The following is a 23,040-nucleotide window of genomic DNA, read 5'->3' on the forward strand; positions in this document are numbered from 1 at the left end:
GATAATTTTGCTAATGTCATGGTTATAGGTATCTTCATTTTACAAGTGAGGATCCCGAGGCTGAGAGAAGTCCTCTGTGCACATTAGTGAGCAGGGATCTGAGTTCAAATCTGTTGGACTGGACAGTCTGAGTCCTCCCTTCAAGTACACATACTACTATCAATACAAGACATGAACTTTTAGAGGGTAAACTTCAGCCAAGGGGAAACTGAGTATGTTACATGGTCAAACGCTAAAGTTTATAAACTGATGGAAAAAGAGAGAAAAAAAATTACTTTGAGGAAAATATAATCCTGTACATTAAAGTACCAAGTCTTGGGGCATCCTTAGTGGTACAGCAGCTAAGACTGAGCTTCCAATGAAGAGGGCCCAGGTTCGATCCCTGGTCAGGGAACTAGGTCCCACATGCCACAACTAAAAAGATCCTGTCTGTTACAGCTAAGACCCAGTGCAGCCAAGTAAGTACATTAATAAAAATAAATATTAAAAAACCCCAAACATACCAAGTCTTGTAAAATGTTTCATTTTAATCTATCAGAGAACTTACGTGTGAGAAAATAGTTTCGACTCATACTCTGTGAACAATTCATCAGCCTTACAAAAGACACAGCTGGAAAAAAAGAAGAAATTATGAGAAAAAGAGTCACAGACATATCCGGCAATCAGGTAATCTCTAAAAGAGGCTGGGTATTTTACACTTCACATTTTCGTTACAACAAATATGCCATTTTAGGAAAAAACAACAACAACAACACAGTCCTCTAGTATGTGGTCTTAGAGAGGTTTTTATTTCTTAAGTGAGATTAACAACACATCTCTATTTCTATCTGAAATTCAAATGAAAACAAGTTTTATGTGCTTTCTTCTCTCAGAAGAAATCTAGCTCAAAGGAATGACGCCATCCGCCAGGTGATTTCTGCTATTACCCACCAATTGAGAGGAAGTCTGACTGGTCGGAGATGGCAGATTGTTGCAGACTCAATAACATGCCGAGATGGAGGTCCCTCTAGGTTTTTTACAGCCTCTCTCACTTGCTTCTGGAACTTACTGAGCTCTTCCATATGTGTTGTCAGTAAGAACTGAAGTCCTCGGCAGTCATGGAACCTGATTCCCAGCACCAGCACCACACACAACAAAGAAAAGAATAGTAGGTCAATTTCTTGAAAATTCAAAAAGTGGTTGGCAGCGTGTTAAAGAAATTGCAACATTTTACCAAGTCACACCTGGGTGAGTTTACCTTCGCAACTGCTATCTGCTAGTAAACAAAGAATAGTAACATTGGGTAGTCCACTATAAAAGATAACAAAAACATCTGAGAGTTGCTGGCCTCAGAACCAAAAAACAGTAAACAAAACCTATGTCTCTGCCTCTGATGTCTGTGAAAGATCAGAATTGTCACATTTTTTTCAACTCTGACTGATGCCCCCTGACATCGATGCTCTTTGTGGAGAGGTGGTGACTGTAGGATGAAAAGTAAAGACAGAAAAGTGAGAAGAAAGAAGAAAAATGGCCAACAGTTATTTTCCATATTACCAGGAACTTGTACATATACACATGTATTTTTATTAACCATTTACTAAATGCCAGCCACTTTGCCAAGCACTTCTGTTAACCTCAAAAGACATCATGGTCCCCACAATGTAGATAAAGCTTAATGAATTAAAGCAATTTAAAGTTACAAAGCTACGTGGCAGAACTAAGAGTTAAATTTAAAAGCTCTTAACCAATCTGATAAACTGTAAATGAAACAGGTTAAGACAAAAAATTTATGGATATGTGTGCATGCATTTCTGAAAGGAAAAACAAAGCCTAGAATAAGAAGAAATTAAAAAGTAAAAAAATATAAATGGGATTTGTTTGCTTTTTAGGTTAAGACTATACCTGACCTGCCTCTTGAGAAACCTGTATGCAGGTCAGGAAGCAACAGTTAGAACTGGACATGGAACAACAGACTGGTTCCAAATAGGAAAAGGAGTATGTCAAGGCTGTATATTGTCGCCCTGCTTATTTAACTTATATGCAGAGAACATCATGAGAAACGCTGGGCTGGAAGAAGCATAAGCTGGATTCAAGACTGCCGGGAAAAATATCAATAACCTCAGATATGCAGATGACACCACTCTTATGGCAGAAAGTGAAGAACAAAAGAGCCCCTTGATGAAAGTGAAAGAGGAGAGCTGAAAAGGTTGGCTTAAAGCTCAACATTCAGAAAATGAAGATCATGGCATCCGGTCCCATCACTTCATGGGAAATAGATGGGGAAACAGTGGCTGACTTTATTTTTGGGGGCTCCAAAATCACTGCAGATGGTGATTGCAGCCATGAAATTAAAAGATGCTTACTCCTTGGAAGGAAAGTTACGACCAACCTAGACAGCATATTAAAAAGCAGAGAAATTACTTTGTCAACAAAGGTCCATCCAGTCAAGGCTATGATTTTTCCAGTGGTCATGTATGGATGTGAGAGTTGTACTATAAAGAAAGCTGAGCGCCGAAGAATTGATGTTTTTGAACTGTGGTGTTGGCGAAGACTCTTTAGAATCCCTTGGGCTCCAAGGAGATCCAATCAGTCCATCCTAAAGGAGATCAGTCCTGTGTGTTCATTGGAAGGACTGATGTTGAAGCTGAAACTCTAATACTTTGGCCACCTGATGTGAAGAAATGACTCATATGAAAAGACCCTGATGATGGCAAAGATTGAGAGCAGGAAGAGAAGGGGATGACAGAGGATGAGGTGTTTGGATGGCATCACCGACCCAATGGACATGGGTTTAGGTGAACTCCGGGAGTTGGTGATGGACAGGGAGGCCTGGCGTGCTGTGATTCATGGGGTCACAAAGCATCAGACACGACTGAGTGACTGAACTGAACTGAATGTCTTTTATGATAGTTTATTCAAGTTTTCTAACTTTTCTTGAGTTAACTTGGCAATTTGTATTTTGCTAATACAAGTGGCTACTGGGGAAACAGTGGAAATAGTGTCAAACTTAATTTTCTGGGGCTCCAAAATCACTGCGGATGCTGACTGCAGCCAGGAAATTAAAAGACGCTTACTCCTTGGAAGGAAAGTTATGACCAACACAGACAGCTTATTAAAAAGCAGAGACATGACTTTGCCAACAAAGGTCCATCTAGTCAAGGCTCTGGTTTTTCCAGTGGTCGTGTATGGATGTGAGTTGGACTGTGAAGAAAGCTGATCGCCAAAGAATTGATGCTTTTGAACTGTGGTGTTGGAGAAGACTTGAGAGTCCCTTGGACTGCAAGGAGATCCAACTAGTCCATTCTAAAGGAGATCAATCCTGGGTGTTCATTTGGAAGGGCTGATACTGAAGCTGAAACTCCAATACTTTGGCCACCTCATGGGAAGAACTGACTCATTTGAAAAGATCCTGATGCTGGGAAAGATTGAAGGTGGGAGGAGGAGGGGATGACAGAGGATGAGATGGTTGGATGGCACCACCGACTCAATGGTCATGAGTTTGGGTAAACTCTGGGAGTTGGTGATGGACAGCCTGGTGTGCTGCAGTCCATGGGGTTGCAGAGTCGGACATGACTGAGCGAATTAACTGAATACTGCATATACTTTAGAAATGAGAAGTCTATCAGGTTCTGTATGATGAAATAAATGATTATACTAAGGTACACCCAAGTTAATAATGACACACGGAAAATGGAACATATCTTTTTAGGGTGTTAGCAGACATTTGGAAACGTTTTTACAACAGCAAATGAAAATTCTTTAAATATTTAACAGACATTCTTACACTGAAATTTTCACTGAAACCAGCTTTAATGCCAAGGCTGACCTCCAACTGGGGTGTGATCTCGGAGGCAGAGGTCCTTCCACCCAGAATCCAGTTCTGCCACAACACCTAAGTTCCTCACACTAGGCAGACATCCCTTTCAATTAAACCACTGAAGGTACTTTTGACAGAGTATATCTGTTCTTTGGAAAGAATTAGTCACCATTCACACATCAAGAGCAGTAATCCAATATATCTATCTTAAAGAATGGTAAGTGTTGATGAGAAGAAAGATGGGAAGGCAAAGACTCTACAATATAAAACTGCTCACTGTGGCACTATGAGCTTAGCTCTCAGGCAATGAGTGACATAGGGAAATGGGAATAGCTTACCCAAAGGGCAAAAGTCTCCAAAACAGAGCCTATTTCAAAACTCTGCTTCAACTTGGTTTTAAACAACTTTATCCAACAAAGATACAAAAAAAATATTTCAAGCGGATTTAAAAAAAAAAACCAGAAAAAAAAGCACTAAAAAAGAAAACATTTAAAAATGACTAATATACAGGAAAAAAGTTTTATCTTTTAGATTTATTCCTCATATTTTGGTTTGAAATATACACTTAAGAAAATATAAAATTCAGATGTTCATAACCACAGTATGTTGTGATCTTTAACTGTAACTCTTAATACCAAATGATCTGAATATTTGGGATGACTACTGATATAATTATCCTGTTTTATGCTACTTTCTTACTTCTCTGACATAGAAAGCTTGCCAGTTTGTTGCTTGTAGTTGCTGGTTATTTCATTTCGCACTCTTTGAGCAAGTTCCTCTTCAATACCAAATTCTATTGCTCTGTGTATCACATTCAGCCACCAAGGAGAATTAGAATGAATCTGTAATCAAGATAATTAATGTCTTTTCAGTACTCACTATATTTCTATCACTGAAAAGGGTTCTAAAAGGAACAATAAATGCCACTCTCAGGAAAATCACAATAGTAGTAGGGAGACAAATAGACATGTTGGCTATACAATGAATGAATACAACATCTGCATATATAATTAAATAGAACACCTATTTCATGATTACTCTGAGTGAGAATTTATTGTACATACATGTATAACAAAGCTGTGCTAAAAAAAATACTTTAGAAATCAGTATTCACTCTATATATCTGAAAAGGTAACAGGTTTCTTTCTCAGCATAATAAAGACTTCATGCTTATCCTCAACTAACTGAACAAGATTCTACTTAATGAATAATCTATGGTAATTAATGAAATTATATGCCTGAATACTAAATAATTAATGAATTAGGAAGAATAACACGTGGTGTAACTGATTAAAATCAAAGACTAAAAGTGTATTTTGTGTAGCCTCCTTTTTAAACTTTGCTATTGACTTCACGAAAGTGAAATTTTAGAAATGACAAATGGCACATATTTCATAAGAAAAATACTTATAGTTCTAATATTCCAAACCTTGAAAGATTTTGGAAACACGCACATCTAAGATCAAAAGAAGGTTGTGGAAGTCTACTTTCTTCAAAAGACAACTTGTGATATACCAAGGGTAGAGGAAACCCCACTATACCTTAAAAGAAATCAAAGAGAATAACCTCAAAATAGGTGATTTATCTCTGTATCTGTTCATGCAATCAATAAACACTGTTAACAGCAAAAAAATTTTTATTGTGGTCCAGGTACTATATGGGTTTCCCTTGTGGCTCAGCTGGTAAAGAATCTGCCTGCAATGTGGGAGACCTGGGTTCGATCCCTGGGTTGGGAAGGTCCCCTGGAGAAGGGAAAGGCTTCTCCAGTATTCTGGCCTGAAGAATTCCAAGGACTGTACATTCCATGGGGTCGCAAAGAGTCAGACATGACTGAGTGACTTTCACTTCACTATTCTAGGTGCTAAGAATTCCAAGACGATAAGAAAGTTCAAGTTTCTCCCCAGATCAGAACACAAACCAAAATGTTGTTGTTTAGTGTCCCAGTCGTGTCCGACTCTTTGAGACCACACGGACTGCAGCAGGCCATGCCTCCCTGTCCCTCACCATCTTCTGGAGTGTGCCCAAGTTCATGCTCATTGCATCGGTGATGCTGTCCAGCCATCTCATCCTCTAACGTCCTCTTCTCCTTCTGCCCTCCATCTTTCCCAGCATCAGGGACTTTTCCAATGAGTTGTCTGTTTGTATCAGATGACCAAAATACTGGAGCTTCAGCTTCAGCAGCAGTCTTTCCAGTGAATATTCAGGGTTGATCTCTCTAAAGATTGACTGGTTTGATCTCCTTGCTGTCCAAGGGACTTCCAGGAGTCACCTCCAGGACCACAGTTGGAAGACCTCAATTCTTTGGTGTTCTGCCTTCTTTACAGTCCAGCTCTCACAACCATACGTGACCACTGGGAAGACCAGAGCCTTGACTATATGGGTCTTGTTGGCGTGGTAATGCCTCTGCTTTTCAACACACTGTGTATGTTTGTTATCCCTTTCCTGCCAAGAGGCATTCGTCTTTGATTTCATGGCTGCAGTCATCATCCACAGTGATTTTGAAGAAGAGAAGAGAAAATCTGTCACTACTTCCACCTTCTCCCCCTCTATTTGCCATGAAGTAATGGGGCCGGATGCTATGACCTTAGTTTTTTAATATTTAGTCTTAAGCTGGCTCTTTCACTCTCCTCCTTCACCCTCATCACGGTGCTCTTTAGTTCTTTGCTTTCTATTAGAGTGGTATCATCTGCATATCTGAGGTTGTTGATGTTTCTCCTGCCTATCTTGATTCCAGCTTGTAACTCATCCGGCCTGGCATTTCTCATGATGTGCTGAGCATACAGATTAAAGAAACAGGGTGACAGCAGATAGCCCTGTCGTACTCCTTTCTCAATCTTGAACCAATCAGTCGTTCCATACAGGGTTCTAACTGTTGCTTCTTGACCTGCACACAGGTTTCTCAGGAGACAGGTAAGGGGGTCTGGTACTCCCATCTCTCTAACAGCTTTCCAGTTTGTCACGATCCACACAGTAAAAGGCTTTAGTGTAGCTGATGAACATAGATAGATGTTTTTCTGAAATTCCGTTGCTTTCTCTATAATTTACTGGACGTTGGCAATGTGATCTCTAGTTCCTCTTCCTTTTTGAAACCCAGCTGGACATCTGGAAGTTCTTGGTTTGCATAATGCTGAAGCCTAGCATGCAAGCTTTTAAGTAAGACCATACTAGCTTGAGAGATGAGTGCAACTGTTTCACGGTTAGCACATTCTTTGGTAGTATCCTTCTTGGGAAATGGGATGAGGACTGACCACTTTTCCAGTCCTATGGCCACTGCTGGGTCTTTCAGATTTTCTGGCATAATGAATGCAAATTCTTGATGGCATCATCCTTTAGGGATTTGAATAGTTCTGCTGGAATTTCATTGCATCCGCTACCTTTATTAACAGTAGTGCTTTTTAAGGCCCACTTGACTTCACACTCCTGAAGGTCTTCACACCACCAAAATGTTATGTGGAGAAAAATGAAAGCAAGGAAAATTACATACATACCTTTCTCTGAAGATCACGGATAATCTGCTGCACAGGCAACAAAGCCTGCTGGGCTTCCGCAACCTCTGTGTTACACTTGCTCATATAATGCTCTCGTAGTTGTTTGGCCTGTGTTGAAACATGAAACAAGTATAAACTTTCACTCCAGGTCAAGAAAATAATCTAGTATGATGTTTCAAGAACAGTGTGCTTATTTTATTTATTTAAATCTGTTTAATTTCACTTAAGCATTAAACTCAAGTATACTGTAGAGAATGTAAAACTCATGCTAGAAGTTCCTAATATGTAGGTTGAAGAGAATGTACCTGGAGGCCACCTTGACTTACATTTACTTGTAAGTCATATAATACAAAAAATTTCAAGGATTTGCTCTCCAAATTTCTATCTAATTTTTTAATTTAAAACAAAAAGGGAGGCGGAAGAGCAGTAATGTTTTAAACTGTAAGGGAAAGCGGGAAACATCTTAGAATTTCTTGTATCAGTTATTATCATTCCTTGGAATGACTTCAGCTTAGAACTAATATTTGAGAATATACACTAACACCGGTTTTGTGAACTGAACTGTGTTCCCTCAAAAATCTGTAATGATGAAGCTCTAACCCCCAATGTGACTATATTTACAGACAGGGTCTTTAAGAAAGTGATTGAGTAAATGCACATACATGAGATGCTAAGGGCAGAGCCCTAATCCAATATGACTGGTGCTGCTGCTGCTAAGCCACTTCAGTTGTGTCCGACTCTGAGTGACCCCATAGACGGTGGCCCACAAGGCTCCCCCGTCCCTGGGATTCTCCAGGCAAGAACACTGGAGTGGGTTGCCATTTCCTTCTCCAGTGCATGAAAGTGAAAAGTGAAAGTGAAGATGCCCAGTCGTGTTCAACTCTTAGCGACCCCCTGGACTGCAGCCTACCAGGCTCCTCCGTCCACGGGATTTTCCAGGCAAGAGTAGTGTCCTTGGAAGAAAAGGGAGACACACCAGGGATGCAAGTGCACAGAGAAAAGGCCGTATGAGGACACAGTGAGAAGGCAGCCATCTACCAGCCAAGGAGAGAATCTTTAGGAGCAAACAACCCTGATGATACCTTGGTATTAGATTTCTAGCCTTCCCTGATGATTAACGATGTTCAGCATTTTTTCATGTGCATGTTGGTCATCTGTATGTCTTCTCTGAAATAATGTCTATTCCTATCCTGTGCCTACTCTTTAACTGCCTGATAAGGGGTTAATATCTAAATCCCTGATAAGAGGTCAGCATCTAAAGTATATAGACAACACATAAAACTCAATATCAAAAAAACAACCTAATTAAAAAATGGGCAGAAGACCTGAACATTTTCCCAAAGAAGACACAGAGCTGGCTAATAAGGCACACGAAAAGATGCTCAAAACCACTAATTATTAGAGAAATATGAATTACAACAGCAATGAGGTATCACCTCGCACAGGTCAGAATGAATATATCAAAAAGTTTACAAATAACAAGTGCTGGGGATAACATGGAGAAAAAAGAACCCAAAAGAACAGTATACAAGGAATGTAACTTGGTATAGCTACTAAGGAAAACAGTATGGAGATTCCTCAAAAAACTAAATATAGTAGCATATGACTCAGCAATTCCACTCCTGAGTATACAGATGGAAAACCAATGAAAACACTAGTTCAAAAAGATACATATAATCTGATGTTCAGAGCAGCACTATTTACAATTAACCGAGACATGATAAAACCCAAGTGCCCATCAACAGAGATGAATGAATAAAGAAGCTGTTGCAAATATTTATAATGGAATATTATTCAGTTATAATCAAAGAAAGAAATTCTGCCATTTGCAGAAACATGGATGGACGCAGAGAATATCACGCTCAGTGAACAAGGCAGAAAGAGAAACACAAATATTTTATCATATTACTTACACATGGAATCTAAAAAATAAAAAGAATATATATGCAAAACAAAAACAGACTCAGATACAGAAAACAAACTACTACTGGTTGCCAATCTAAAAAATAAAATGAATATATATGCAAAACAAAAACAGACTCAGATACAGAAAAAACTACTACTGGTTGCCACTGGGGAGATGAGAGGGAACAGGGCAAACCAGGGGGATGAGATACAAACTACTACAACATATAAAACAGATGAGCAAGAAGCATGTCTTGTATAGTACAGGGAATTATAGCCATTATCTTGCAATAACTTATAATGAAGCATAATCTATAAAAACACTGAATCATTATGCTGTATACTGGATCATAAATTAACTATAGTAGTAGTAGTGTTAGCTGTTCAGTTGTGTCTGACTCTGCAGCCCCATGGACTGTAGCCTCCCAATTCCTCTGCCCATGGAATTCTTCAGGCAAGAATACTGGAGTGGGTAGCCATTCCCTTCTCCAGGGGATCTTCCCAACCCAGGGACTGAATCTGGATCTCCCGCACTGCAGGCATATTCATTACCATCTGAGCCGCCAAGGAAGCCCCATATCTAATCAACCATACTTCAATTAAAAAAAAAAAGGAGAGACTGTCCTTTCCCTACTGAATAAGAAATATATAAAAAAGATCTTAATGACCCAAATAATCACGATGGTGTGATCACTCACCTAGAGCCAGACATCCTGGAATGTGAAGTCAAGTGGGCCTTAGGAAGCATCACTACGAACAAAGCCAGTGGAGGTGATGGAATTCCAGTTGAGCTATTTCAAATCCTAAAAGATGATGCTGTGAAAGTGCTGCACTCAATAAGCCAGCAAATTTGGAAAACTCAGCAGTGGCCACAGGACTGGAAAAGGTCAATTTTCATTCCAATCCCAAACAAAGGCAATGCCAAAGAATGCTCAAACTACTGCACAACTACACTCATCTCACACGCTAGTAAAGTAATGCTCAAAATTCTCCAAGCAAAGCTTGAGCAATACGTGAACTGTGAACTTTCAGATGTTCAAGCTGGATTTAGAAAAGGCAGAGGAACAGAGATCAAATTGCCAACATCTGCTGGATCATCAAAAAAGCAAGAGAGTTCCAGAAAAACATCTGCTTTGTTGACTATACCAAGCCTTTGACTGTGTGGATCACAAAAAACTGTGGAAATTTCTGAAAGAGATGGAAATACCAGGCCACCTAACCTGCCTCCTGAGGAATCTATATGCAGGTCAGGAAGCAACATTTAGAACTGGACATGGAACAACAGACTGGTTCCAAATCAGAAAAGGAGTACATCAAGGCTACATATTGTCACCCTGCTCATTTAACTTATATGCAGAGTACATCATGACAAACGCTGGGCTGGATAAAGCACAAGCTGGAATCAAGATTGCTGGGAGAAATATCAATAACCTCAGATATGCAGGTGATACCACCCTTATGGCAGAAAATGAAGAAGAACTAAAGAGCCTCTTGATGAAAGTGAAAGAGCAGAGTGAAAAAGTTGGCTTAAAACTCAACATTCAGAAAACTAAGATCATGGCATCTGGTCCCATCACTTCATGGCAAATAGATGGGTAAATAGTGGAAATAGTGATAGACTTTATTTTTGGGGGCTCCAAAAACACTGTAGATGGTGATTGCAGTCATGAAATTAAAAGATGCTTATTCCTTGGATGGAAAGTTATGACCAACCTAGACAGCATATTAAAAAGCAGAGAAAGTTCTGTCTAGTCAAGGCTAGGGTTTTTCCAGTAGTCATGTATAGGTGTGAAAGTTGGACTATAAAGAAAGCTGAGTGCCAAAGAATTGATGCTTTTGAACTGTGGTATTGGAGAAGACTCTTGAGAGTACCTTGCACAGCAAGGAGATCCAACCAGTCCATCCTAAAGGAAATCAGTCCCAAATATTCATCGGAAGGACTGATGCTAAAGCTGAAACCCCAGCTTTGGCCACCTGATGTGAAGAACTGACTCACTGGAAAAGACCCTGATGCTGGGAAAGATTAATGGTGGGAGGAGAAGGGGATGACAGAAGATGAGATGGTTGGATGGCATCACTGACTCTATGCACATGAGTTTGAGTAAATTCCGGGAGTTGGTGATGGACAGGGAGGCCTGGCGTTGCAGTCCATGGGGTTGCAAAGAGTTGGACATGACTGAGCAACTGAATCTTGGTTGTTTTTTATAAATTAACTGACTATATGTGGGTAGGTTTATTTCTGGGCTCTCTCTGTTCTTTCCCATTGATCTATGTGTCTGCTTTTATATCAACACTATACTCTTTTAAATACTATAGTTTTATCAGTTCAGTTCAGCGGCTCAGTCGTGTCCAACTCTTTGCGACCCCATGAATCACAGCACGCCAGGCCTCCCTGTTCATCACCAACTCCCAGAGTTCACTCAAACTCATGTCCATCGAGTAGGTGATGCCATCCAGCCATCTCATTCTCTGTTGTCCCCTTCTCCTCCTGCCCCCAATCCCTCCCAGCATCAGAATCTTTTCCAGTGAGTCAACTTGTCACATGAGGTGGCCAAAGTATTGCAGTTTCAGCTTTAGCCTCAGTCCTTCCAATGAACACCCAGGACTGATTTCCTTTAGAATGGACTGGTTGGATCTCCTTGCAGTCCAAGGGACTCTCAAGAGTCTTCTCCAGCACCACAGTTCAAAAGCATCAATTCTTCGGTGATCAGCTTTCTTCACAATATTGCTTAAAATCAGGGTGCATAATGCCTGCAACTTTGTTCTTCTTTTTCAAGATAACTTTGGCTATTCAGCATCTTTTCTAGTTCCAGACAGATTTTTGGATTGTGTATTCTATTTCTGTGAAAAATATCATTGGAATTTTAATAGGAATTAAACTGAAACTGTATACAGCCTTGGGCCCCATAAATATTTTAACAACAGTAATTCTTCCAGTCCACGAGTGTGAGAAATGAAACTTCTATTGTTTAAGTCACCTAGTCTGTATTTTGTTATGGGAGTCCTAGAAGATTAGTACAAAAAGGATTCAAAAATTGGGCTCCTTTCAACTTCTCAAAACAAAAAGTATCATGTTAATTGCAAGCAACAGAAACACTGAAATGTTTTATTCTTGTAAGTTTCCACTAGGAAACTTAGGGAAATTCACTTTTGTCCATTTAACTGAAATGCTTAACTGACTCTGGAAACTATTTTATGAATGAAGAAAGGGGATGATCAGAGGCTCTGTGGACAGTGGGAGCAAAACTGGAAAGACTACTGAACTGGAAATCCCAACGTTCCACTTAGTAGTGGGACGAGCCCTAAGAAATTGCCAATAGTAGACCACTTTTGACTTACAACAACGGCAATTTCACGATGCCATCGAATAGACACATCTCTCTTGACTAGCCATTTCACTTTCCTAGGCTTCAGTTACTTCATCTACAAAAAGAGGTGGTGGAAGTGGATGCTTTCTAGGATCTTGTCCAGCTTTGAAATACCAAGGCTTCATATCATGTGAGAGTTAGGCAAAAGTGATAAAGTGATTTCCTTGGAAATACATCTACAAAGTATGAACCCTCCACCTCAGGATGCAATTTTCCTCTTCCTGTCACAACCTTCCAATTAATATCCATTGGCTGTAAATAGCTGGTCATTAGAGCTGTCTTGAAAAGGTGTACGTCAAGGTTGTATATTGTCACCTTGCTTATTTAACTTCTATGCAGAGTACATCATGAGGAACGCTGGACTGGAAGAAGCACAAGCTGGAATCAAGATTGCTGGGAGAAATATCAATAACCTCAGATATGCAGATGACACTACCCTTATGGCAGAAAGTGAAGAGGAACTCAAAAGCCTCTTGATGAAAGTGAAAGAGGAGAGTGAAAAGGTTGGCTTGAAGCTCAACATTCAGAAAACAAAGATCATGGCATCTGGTCCCATCACTTCATGGGAAATAGATGGAAAAACAGTGGAAACAGTGTCAGACTTTGTTTTTTTGGGCTCCAAAATCACTGCAGATGCTGACTGCAGCCATGAAATTAAAAGACACTTGCTCCTTGGAAGGAAAGTTATGACCAACCTTGATAGTATATTAAAAAGCAGAGACATTACTTTGCCAACCAAGGTCCGTCTAGTCAAGGCAATAGTTTTTCCTGTTGTCATGTATGGATGTGAGAGTTGGACTGTGAAGAAGGCTGATCGCCGAAGAATCGATGCTTTTGAACTGTGGTGTTGGAGAAGACTCTTGAGAGTCCCTTATACTGCAAGGAGATCCAACCAGTCCATTCTAAAGGAGATCAGTCCTGGGTGTTCATTGGAGGGATTGATGCTAAAGCTGAAACTGCAATACTTTGGCCACCTCATGCGACGAGTTGACTCACTGGAAAAGACTCTGATGCTGGGAAAGGTTGGGGGCGGGAGGAGAAGGGGACGACAGAGAATGAGATGGCTGGATGGCGTCACCGATTCTGTGGACATGAGTTTGAGTGTACTCCGGGAGTTGGTGATGGACAGGGAGGCCTGGCGTGCTGTGATTCATGGGGTCGCGGAGAGTCGGACACGACTGAGCGACTGAACTGAACTGAACTGAACTGAATAGATAGGACTGTTTCCCAGAGAGATTCCTGTCACTGAAAGCATTTAATGGAATGACTGATTACATATAAAGATTAGGCGCCTGCACTGGGAATAAAATTTCACTTGAAAATTTTCATACACTTTTTCACTTGAAAATTTCATACAGTTGATACCAGATACATACTTACAAAATACTTACATACTTACTTACAATTACAAGTAAGTACATACTTACAAAAATTTCATTTTTTATCCTCTTAATTTACATAAAGGCTCCATTTACAGGTTTAGTAGTTTTTAAACACATCTACTACTCTTTTGCTTTTAGGTTTGCCATCTTTCTGATCGTTACTGAGGCAAAGATTCACTGGGGAATTGACATAATAAGTATATTCAAACTATTTTACATTACTGTTTCTAATGAGAGGCAATATTCATTGCAAAAGGAATTTCTTTGAGAGGACATAATTTATAGCAAAAATTTGAGCTTATTTCTTGCTTTAAATAATACATTGAAAGGTGGAAAAAGTAGAAAACTTTATTTTTACTAAACTACACCTTTGGCAGGTCTGTCATGAAACCAACAAGACTTCCTTTAATTTGCTGTTTATTTACATCCTGTGCTGCTGGCTACCAGCAGCCATGTCTATAACAAGTAGTTGCCACACAGCTGCAAGAAGATTATCAGAGAAACAAAATAGTATGGAAAGTTGTTATTCTATGACACCCAAAATCACCACAGCAAAGTTTGGAACATCAAAGCAGCAAGGAAATATGATTACCTTTTGATTTCCTAGGATGTATCAATTAGCCGGAACATGAAGTCTGAGAAAAAATTCTTTTATAGGCAGAATGAAAAAAAAAAAATTACCTCTTCCTCAAGTCTGCCATCTCTCAGAGTAGGAGGTATCCCTGGGTGCTTGGCTGTCAACAATTCCATCAAGTTATGGGTAGCATGAAGTCTCTACAAACACACAAAAGGCAGCAATTATGACAGCCAATGCAGCGGACTCTTAAGGGGAGAATCTACTATCACTAAGGCATACAGAACACTAACAATGCATTTAAGACCAAATCACAGAGTTCTTTTCCTTTAAAAATAACTTGAATACCAACTTTCTTCAGAGTCAGTTTTACTGTAATTATCTTAATTCATAATGATGTAAATTTTCAGTTAAAATATATGGTCTTATGAAACATGTCTATGCATTTAACAGAGTATGTAATATAGGTTACTTCTCTTATACATACACTTGTCTATATGGGGAAGTATGAATAAGCCCAGTAAGTCCAGTAAAGCAGAAAGGTTGACTACATAGACTTGATTCCTCTGCTGGAAAATGAGTCTGGATGAGCCCACCAATTTATAATATTATAAAACCACAGATAAGGAAATACATAAGAGAACAGGGCTGTGACCTGGATCTGTTGAATTTAAGGGCTGAAAAGAGGAGGGGCTGGAGGTGAAGACAGTGCAGAATAAAGCAGAAAACTCCATCTTAAATCTCTGTATTAAACATTAATATAAGCCAGACATCTCACTGTGATACTGGGTCTGTGATTGGACTGAGGCTTCTGCTGCATTCTGCACAAGCTGGTGGAATGGACTGGGAGGAACACTTATCTCTCTGTGTTCCCTTACACATTTTATCCCAACAGAGCAGACTGGCTAATTTGACTGGACAGAGTTAGACATTCGGTGGGTTATGCTTGGTCAGCAGGCTAAGTTACTGTGACTCAAAGCAAGAACCAGGCTGACTGATGGTTTACTCTTCACCCTTGAACTCAGGCACACTGGACTTACCTGTTCACTTTTGTTTCCTTTATTCAGGAGCTCAGTATCTTTGCACTTTCTCCTTCTCTCATAAGGTAAACACATTTGCTTAAGGTCCAAAACCTTCTGTAATCCTCATCCATGCATACATAATGTAAGGATACTAGTATTTAATTTTCTCTCCTCTTCGCCCTCCCCCATACACTCCTCCTAACACCTGCTCAGACACAGGTGAACATGAGATTCCAAAGTCTAGGTTCTGAACAGTAAAAAAGAAGCCTCACCTGGGACTCAAGCCTAAACTTACCAGGATTCATAAAAGGGACCTTATTTACTGTTTAGCTAGAGAGTCTTATCTATATGATCCACTGATAGAATCAAGAAGAGGATATTTCACACTTAAGTGTTACAATTCAAATATCCAAATCTCCCTAAAAGACCTCCAAAAACTAAATTAGAAGACCATTGGATAAGTATTATTATTACTTAGTTCCACTGCAGAGTGTAACTCACTTTCTTTTTTTGCTAAATATCATGTAAATAAATATGCTGATGTAAATACGCAAAAGTGATAAAACTGATGCCATTCTTTGAAATACGAACGTTTTGAGCTGCTTTTCTAATGTAGGTTAGGTTTATCTAGTTAGCCTTGAGGCCAATACTGGCCTAAGTAGACAGAATATTAGTGATTCTCAAACTTTTGGGTCTATACACAAAGACATCCTGGGTGCTTGTTAAGAGAACATGAATTCTAAGCTTTATCCCCAGTGACTGTGACTCACTCCACTTGTTACCTTTCGTCCTCTTAAATATTCAGAAAATTTATTTTATAAAGATCAAATAGTTTGAAACTGTTTAGTTTTACTTACTTGCAGTGAATCTGTTTTGAGTTTTTCCTTGTGTTCCTCAGATGAACGCAACACTTCTCTGTATAGTTCTGCTGCCAAAGCATACTCACCTGGATAATCAAAATATTTTTAAAGAATAAGAAAATCACGTATTTAGCTCTCAAAGTTATCTAAAAACACCTACTGTAAAAATATAGCATTGATTAGAACTCCCCAATTTATTTTTTACGAAAAGGAATTTGAGTTGGTATTAATATGACTGCCCCAGGAAAAAAAGTTGATGATAGCACCCTTTCTTGGGGATTAAAATTCCACAGAAATAGAACACCAATCAAATACAATGTTTTAAAATTATGCTAAAAAACAAACTCTGGATTAAATTTTAAACTAATGTTTTCTTCTTGTTGAAGTTAATGACTTCCAAGCAATAGTCATTAGGATGTTTGAAATTAAGGACAAATTTAGGGTACTTACATGTGTTTATGAACAAATATTCAAAACATTATGACCAATGCACATGTACTTCTCAGAAAAATAATGCACTCTCCTTGATAGGTATTGTTTCTGTTGGTATTAGGCCAAAATGATTTATAGCTTATAATCACATTTCAAAAATTTAAAATTCTATTTCTGGTTATATAATTCACAGCTAGTCTAAGAGATTTATGCTTTTTTTTGTTATACCTAAAAAAGAGATCAAATTGCCAACATCTGCTGGATCATGGAGAAAGCAGGAGAGTTCCAGAAAAACATCTATTTCTGCTTCATTGACTATGCCAAAGCCTTTGACTGTGTGGATCACAATAAACTGTGGAAAATTCTGAAAGAGATGGGAATACCAGACCACCTGACCTGCCTCTTGAGAAACCTGTATGCAGGTCAGGAAGCAAAAGTCAGAACTGTACATGGAACAACAGACTGGTTCCAAATAGGAAAAGGAGTACATCAAGGCTGTATATTGTCACCTTGCTTATTTAACTTATATGCAGAGTACATCATGAGGAACGCTGGGCTGGAAGAAGCACAAGCTGGAATCAAGATTGCTGGGAGAAATATCAATAACCTCAGATATGCAGATGACACTACACTTATGGCAGAAAGTGAAGAGGAACTCAAAAGCCTCTTGATGAAAGTGAAAGAGGAGAGTGAAAAGGTTGGCTTGAAGCTCAACATTCAGAAAACAAAGATCATGGCATCTGGTCCCATCACTTCATGGGAAATAGATGGAAAAACAGTGGAAATAGATGGAAAAACAGTGGAAACAGTGTCAGACTTTATTTTTTGGGGCTCCAAAATCACTGCAGATGCTGACTGCAGCCATGAAATTAAAAGACGCTTACTCCTTGGAAGGAAAGTTATGACCAACCTTGATAGTATATTAGAAAGCAGAGACATTACTTTGCCCACAAAGGTCCGTCTAGTCAAGGCTATGGTTTTTCCTGTGGTCATGTATGGATGTGAGAGTTGGACTGTGAAGAAAGCTGATAGCCGAAGAATTGATGCTTTTGAACTGTGGTGTTGGAGAAGACTCTTGAGAGTCTCTTGTACTGCAAGGAGATCCAACCAGTCCATTCTAGAGGAGATCAATCCTGGGTGTTCATTGGAAGGACTGATGCTAAAGCTGAAACTGCAATACTTTGGCCACCTCATGCGACGAGTTGACTCACTGGAAAAGACTCTGATGCTGGGAAAGGTTGGGGGCGGGAGGAGAAGGGGACGACAGAGAATGAGATGGCTGGATGGCATCACCGATTCTGTGGACATGAGTTTCAGTGAACTCTGGGAGTTGGTGATGGACAGGGAGGCCTGGCGTGCTGTGATTCATGGGGTCGCGGAGAGTCGGACACGACTGAGTGATTGAACTGAACTGAACTGAAAAAGTAGCTCATACAAATAAAGTCATAAAAAAGTATTAACGCACAAGCTGACAAGCTATGGCCCATGGGTCTCATCTGACTGTATATTTGTAGGGTCTACACACTAAGAATTTTTTTACATTTTTAATAGAGAAATAAAAACTAAGATAATACTATTTTGTGACATATTAAAATTACATGATATTAAATCTCAGGGTCCATGAATCAAGTTTTAGTGGAACTCAGTCATGTGGACTTTACATACTGTCTGTGGCTGCTTTTGTATTACAACAGCTGAATAGTTGTCACAAATCTTACGGCTCACGAAGCCTAAAATATTTACTACCTGATTCTTTCAGAAAGTTTCATTAGACTTCAGCGAAGGAGAGGTGAAACATTTTTAATGGCTCTGAATAAAGGAACCTATCTTATTTGCTGCCTGGGGAAAAACTTGAAACCAATAATTTATACATACAATTAAAATGAAAATCTAACAGTGGCAAAATCATGAAACATAAGGGAGAAAAAGATAAAGAGATGTTCTAGTTTCAGTTTGCTGAGGAAAAAGCTTTTATCCTACTGGCTTATTTTAAACTTTAAACAAGTTTCATTAATATCATGGATTTAGAATTTTGCTCATGGCCATAATGAATACTCCATATATATATATGTGCCTGGTGGTTCAGACGGTAAAGAATCTGTCTGCAATGCGGAAGACCTGGGTTCGATCCCTGAGTCAGGAAGATCCCCTGGAGAAGGGAATGGCAACCCACCCTAGTATTCCTGCCTGGAGAATTCCATGGACAGAAGAACAGTCTACGGGGCTGCAAAGAGTTGGACACGACTAAGTGACTAACAAACACACTCTCTCTGTTAAAGCTGATTCCATATACGTGTATTTTATTGTGGTAAAGTCTACATAAAATAAAATTTACCATTTCAACCATTTTTAAGAGTGTAGTCCAACAGCATTGAAAAGTGAAAGTGAAGTCGCTCAGTCATGTCCGACTCTTTGCGACCCCATATACTGTAGCCTACTACGCTTCTCTGTCCATGGGATTTTCTAGGCAATAGTACTGGAGTGGAGTGCCATTTCCTTCTCCAGGGGATCTTCCCAACCCAGGGCTCGAACCCAGGTCTCCTGCATTGTAGACAGCCGCTTTACCGTCTGAGCCACCAGGGAAGTACACTTTACCGTCTGAACCAACAGCATTAAGTACATTCATATTGTTGCACAAAACATTTGCTTTTATACCACTGGTTTATATCTAGTTCTACCAGTTATTTAATATAAAGCTTTCTAAAGCACACATTTTCACAGTACTTGACAAGTCATCTAACCTCTATTCATTTTTATAAAGCAGATTACTTTCACAATAATAAAGTTGCATTATAATGTAGGAGTAACACAATTATCTTCATACAATGAGCTCTCTTTAGCTTTTCGAAAGACATATGGATTCTATTAATATTTATACTGTCATTTATAAAGAATAATTCATTTAACAATTTTCTCTTCATAATTATCATACCTTTTAAAGAAGGTACAATTACTAGACTATAATAAAAGCAGATAAAACTGAGCTATTCATTATAATATCTGTTTTCACTGCTTAGCAAAAAAAAAATAAAGATTTTTTTATAGTGAAAAAAAAATATATTTTTATGTTTAGGAAAGACATAAAAATATCCATATTTAATAAGCTATGCAAATATAAGTCAAATATGGAAATACCCATTCTTTGCCACTTGATGGCACTAAACATATTAACAACTAGACAAACTGTACTGGTTTGATACTGCCAAACTAATTTTTTCCAAAAAAACATGTAGAAATGAAAAATGTATGTGATAATCAGGAAAAAAGTTTTCTTTCTCAGAAAACTGAACCTAAAACACTTCTATATTATATATATGTGTGTGCAGATACACACACACACACACACATATTTCATGTATATAGTATACAAAATTGAAATAACATCATGTTTTTAACACCATAATCAGTGAGGACCTTAAAATATATACTGTATATCATATATATGTATATTAGCATGTAATATCAAATCCCTTTAGAGTTTGATATTAATTTTAGATTTCATTTAGAAGTCATCTCTTTATTATCTGGTCTCTAATATTAGAAGAGTTTAAATTATGTAAGTTAAATATGTAATGTTACTTTAAAAAATGTATATTGTTTAATACACTACTATGAATTAAACCAGAAACTAAAAGCAGTTAATCCCCCACAGTTAAGTTTATAATTACAACTAAATGAGAATAGACATACCATTTATTAATGGACTTTCTAACAGGAATTCTTCTTAACAATCAGCAATATTTTCTAGCCACAGCAAATAACTACGGTGAGAAGGCAGTGGAAACTACCTGAAAAGAGCAGTGATGCCCCTCCTGCTACATCATAGCATGGTATTTTGCCACAGAGGAGCCAGTCACATGCTGATCTTGTTAGAGTGCTACAGTGTTTGGACAATGATCAGATGAATAACCCTCCCCCTAATTCCCATATTGTGCATAATTTCACAGCAGAGGAAGAGAGACAAGTCTGACAAGGAGACTAGAAAAAAGTCCAAGTGAAGAAATTCATTTACTGTCTAAACTTCTGAGTCATAACAACACAGAATAAAATGAGAAATGCAGTTCATAATCAAGTTGGGAAATCTGAAATTTATTATTGTGATCATTTACAAGTGACATATCACTCAACATCAGAAATTTTTGATGGTGAGTTGCAACCTACTATATAGTGTAATACTGAGGTTTACAAATGCCTATTTGATAAAGAAGAGGACACAGTATAATAAAAAAATTAAATATCTGATGTGAAATCAAGAGATTCAGGGCAAATTCTTTGTCACTTTTTACCTGTAATTTTGAGAAAGCAACCAAGTCTTCTGAACACATTTTCTCAAATAAAATAGGGATGGTAATGACTAAACTATTGGGCAATCATGAGGATAAAACAATATATATACACATATATGTATATTAGTATAATATATATGTATATAGTATAAATATATGTATGTAGTATAACATATACTATAAAATGCTTATAGAAAAATGATAATTTTTCAGATATGAGGCTAGATTGACACTTATTTTACATTATTTTTAGTACCTAAATCATAACCAGCACACAGCAAATACTCGAATATTTGTTGGGAGATTGAACTTACAAATGATATTGCTTTGTAAGTCAATGAGCAACATTCACTTGAACGTGTCACAATTTAACCATTCTATTTCTAGGCATTTTGGTTGTTTCAGTTGTTCACTATTTTGGTTGTTTCGACTGTTCACACAAAAATACTTCTAAAAGTGGAAATGTTTGGTGAAAGCATATTCAAACTTTCTTTTTTGGAAATGTTCTGTATAACTGCTCTCCATTAAGTTGGACCTATTTAAATTATGATTAATACTGTGTGAAAGTGTCTTTCTGGGGAGATTTTGATTTACATGATAACTAATCTTCCTCATTAAGTATTCAGAAGAATCGAAGATAACAAAGCATCACCTTCTACCTTTAATGATGTGGATGCCTGCTAAGCCATTGAGGGCACAGACTAGCTGCCGATGCGCCTCTTCACATTCAGTGCCACACTTCTTCTGCAGGGATGTCAGCAGTTCCTCCATTGTCATGGTGCTAAAAGAAAAGGCAGGTTGTTCAGAACTAGAAAGAAGATTCCAAGTGAGAAAATAATATTACATAAGATCAAGAGTATCAGTTATAGAGTCTTTGTGATCCTTGATATCTGTTTACCTCCATTTTCATCATTATCAGATTACTATTCTAGCAAGCTTTCTTTTGATCCTTTCATACTTTGTCTCATTTCAGTCAGTGAAGAGCAAAACTAGAAAAATCTCCCTAAAGTGCAAAGTGGTGGTTGTGGTGGTGAAGTGGCTCAGTCGTGTCTTGACTCTTGCAACCCCAAGGGCTATAGCCTGCCAGGCTCCTCTCTCCATGGACTTCTCCAGGCAAGAATACTGGAGTGGGCATTCATTCCATTCTCCAGGGTATCTTCCCAACCCAGGGACTGAAGGCAGGTCTCCTGCATTGTAGGCAAATTCTTTACTGTCTGAGCTACCAGGGAGCCCCACAGCAATTCATATATACCTTCTGTGAAATACACAGTGTTTTCTTTACATTATAGAGATCTATAAACTTTGTCTGATGGCTCAGATGGTAAAGAATCTGACTACAGTGCAGGAGACCTGGGTTTGATCCCTGTGACAGGAAGATCCCCTGGAGAAGAGAATGGCAACCCACTCCAGTATTCTTGCCTGGAGGATCCCAAGGACAGAGGAGCCTATCAGGCAGTCCATGGGGTTGCAGAGTCAGACTCGACTTTGCAACTAACACTTTCACTTCACACTTTCACTAATCTTTGTCATTGCCTCAGGTCATCTACAAACTGCTCAAAAGCAAGGATAAGAGTCAAATTGCTCTTTATATTTCTTATAGCACCTGAAAGGATATCTTTTTAATATCAAGTGCTTAAAAAAAAAAAAAAGGCTAGTTTCTATCACAGTTTGATGAACAAACAAAGTTTTTGGGACAACAGAATATTGAAAGGAATAATCAAAGAATATAGCTAGTATAATTATAAAGAAAATATTTAATAGGAATCTAATTCACCTAATTCCCTGATGTCAGAACCAAAAAATATAATGCAAAATGAACAAAAGCGTTTCACATCTGGAGTGCAGCAGAAGACAAATAAACAAACAAAAAATCAAAAAACAACAAAACCCTTCAACAGTCCTAAAAAAATGTTCAAAACCATGCAAA

The 23,040-nt window shown here is 38.5% G+C and overlaps 1 protein-coding gene across 5 annotated transcripts in view; it reads right to left on the minus strand.

Moving 5' to 3' along the window:
• The window catches only part of SHPRH (SNF2 histone linker PHD RING helicase), an 87,604-nt gene that overhangs the window by 34,227 nt on the left and 30,337 nt on the right, over nt 1-23,040 (minus strand). For all 5 annotated transcript variants that reach the window (XR_016038451.1, XM_055432910.2, XM_055432906.2 and 2 more), the window contains 7 exons: nt 21,773-21,894; nt 16,393-16,481; nt 14,621-14,713; nt 7,285-7,392; nt 4,496-4,638; nt 931-1,104; nt 548-610 (listed from right to left, as the gene is read on the minus strand). Coding sequence is in view for 4 of the 5 variants with exons in the window: in XM_055432910.2 (XP_055288885.2) it covers nt 548-610; nt 931-1,104; nt 4,496-4,638; nt 7,285-7,392; nt 14,621-14,713; nt 16,393-16,481; nt 21,773-21,894 (792 nt within the window). In the remaining variant the exon portion in view is untranslated. The remainder of the gene's footprint in view (nt 1-547; nt 611-930; nt 1,105-4,495; nt 4,639-7,284; nt 7,393-14,620; nt 14,714-16,392; nt 16,482-21,772; nt 21,895-23,040) is intronic.

Source organism: Moschus berezovskii, chromosome 10 (assembly GCF_049115385.1).
Source record: "Moschus berezovskii isolate FMDL1 chromosome 10, NW_MosBer_1.0, whole genome shotgun sequence".
In the NCBI taxonomy this organism is placed as follows: domain Eukaryota; kingdom Metazoa; phylum Chordata; class Mammalia; order Artiodactyla; family Moschidae; genus Moschus; species Moschus berezovskii.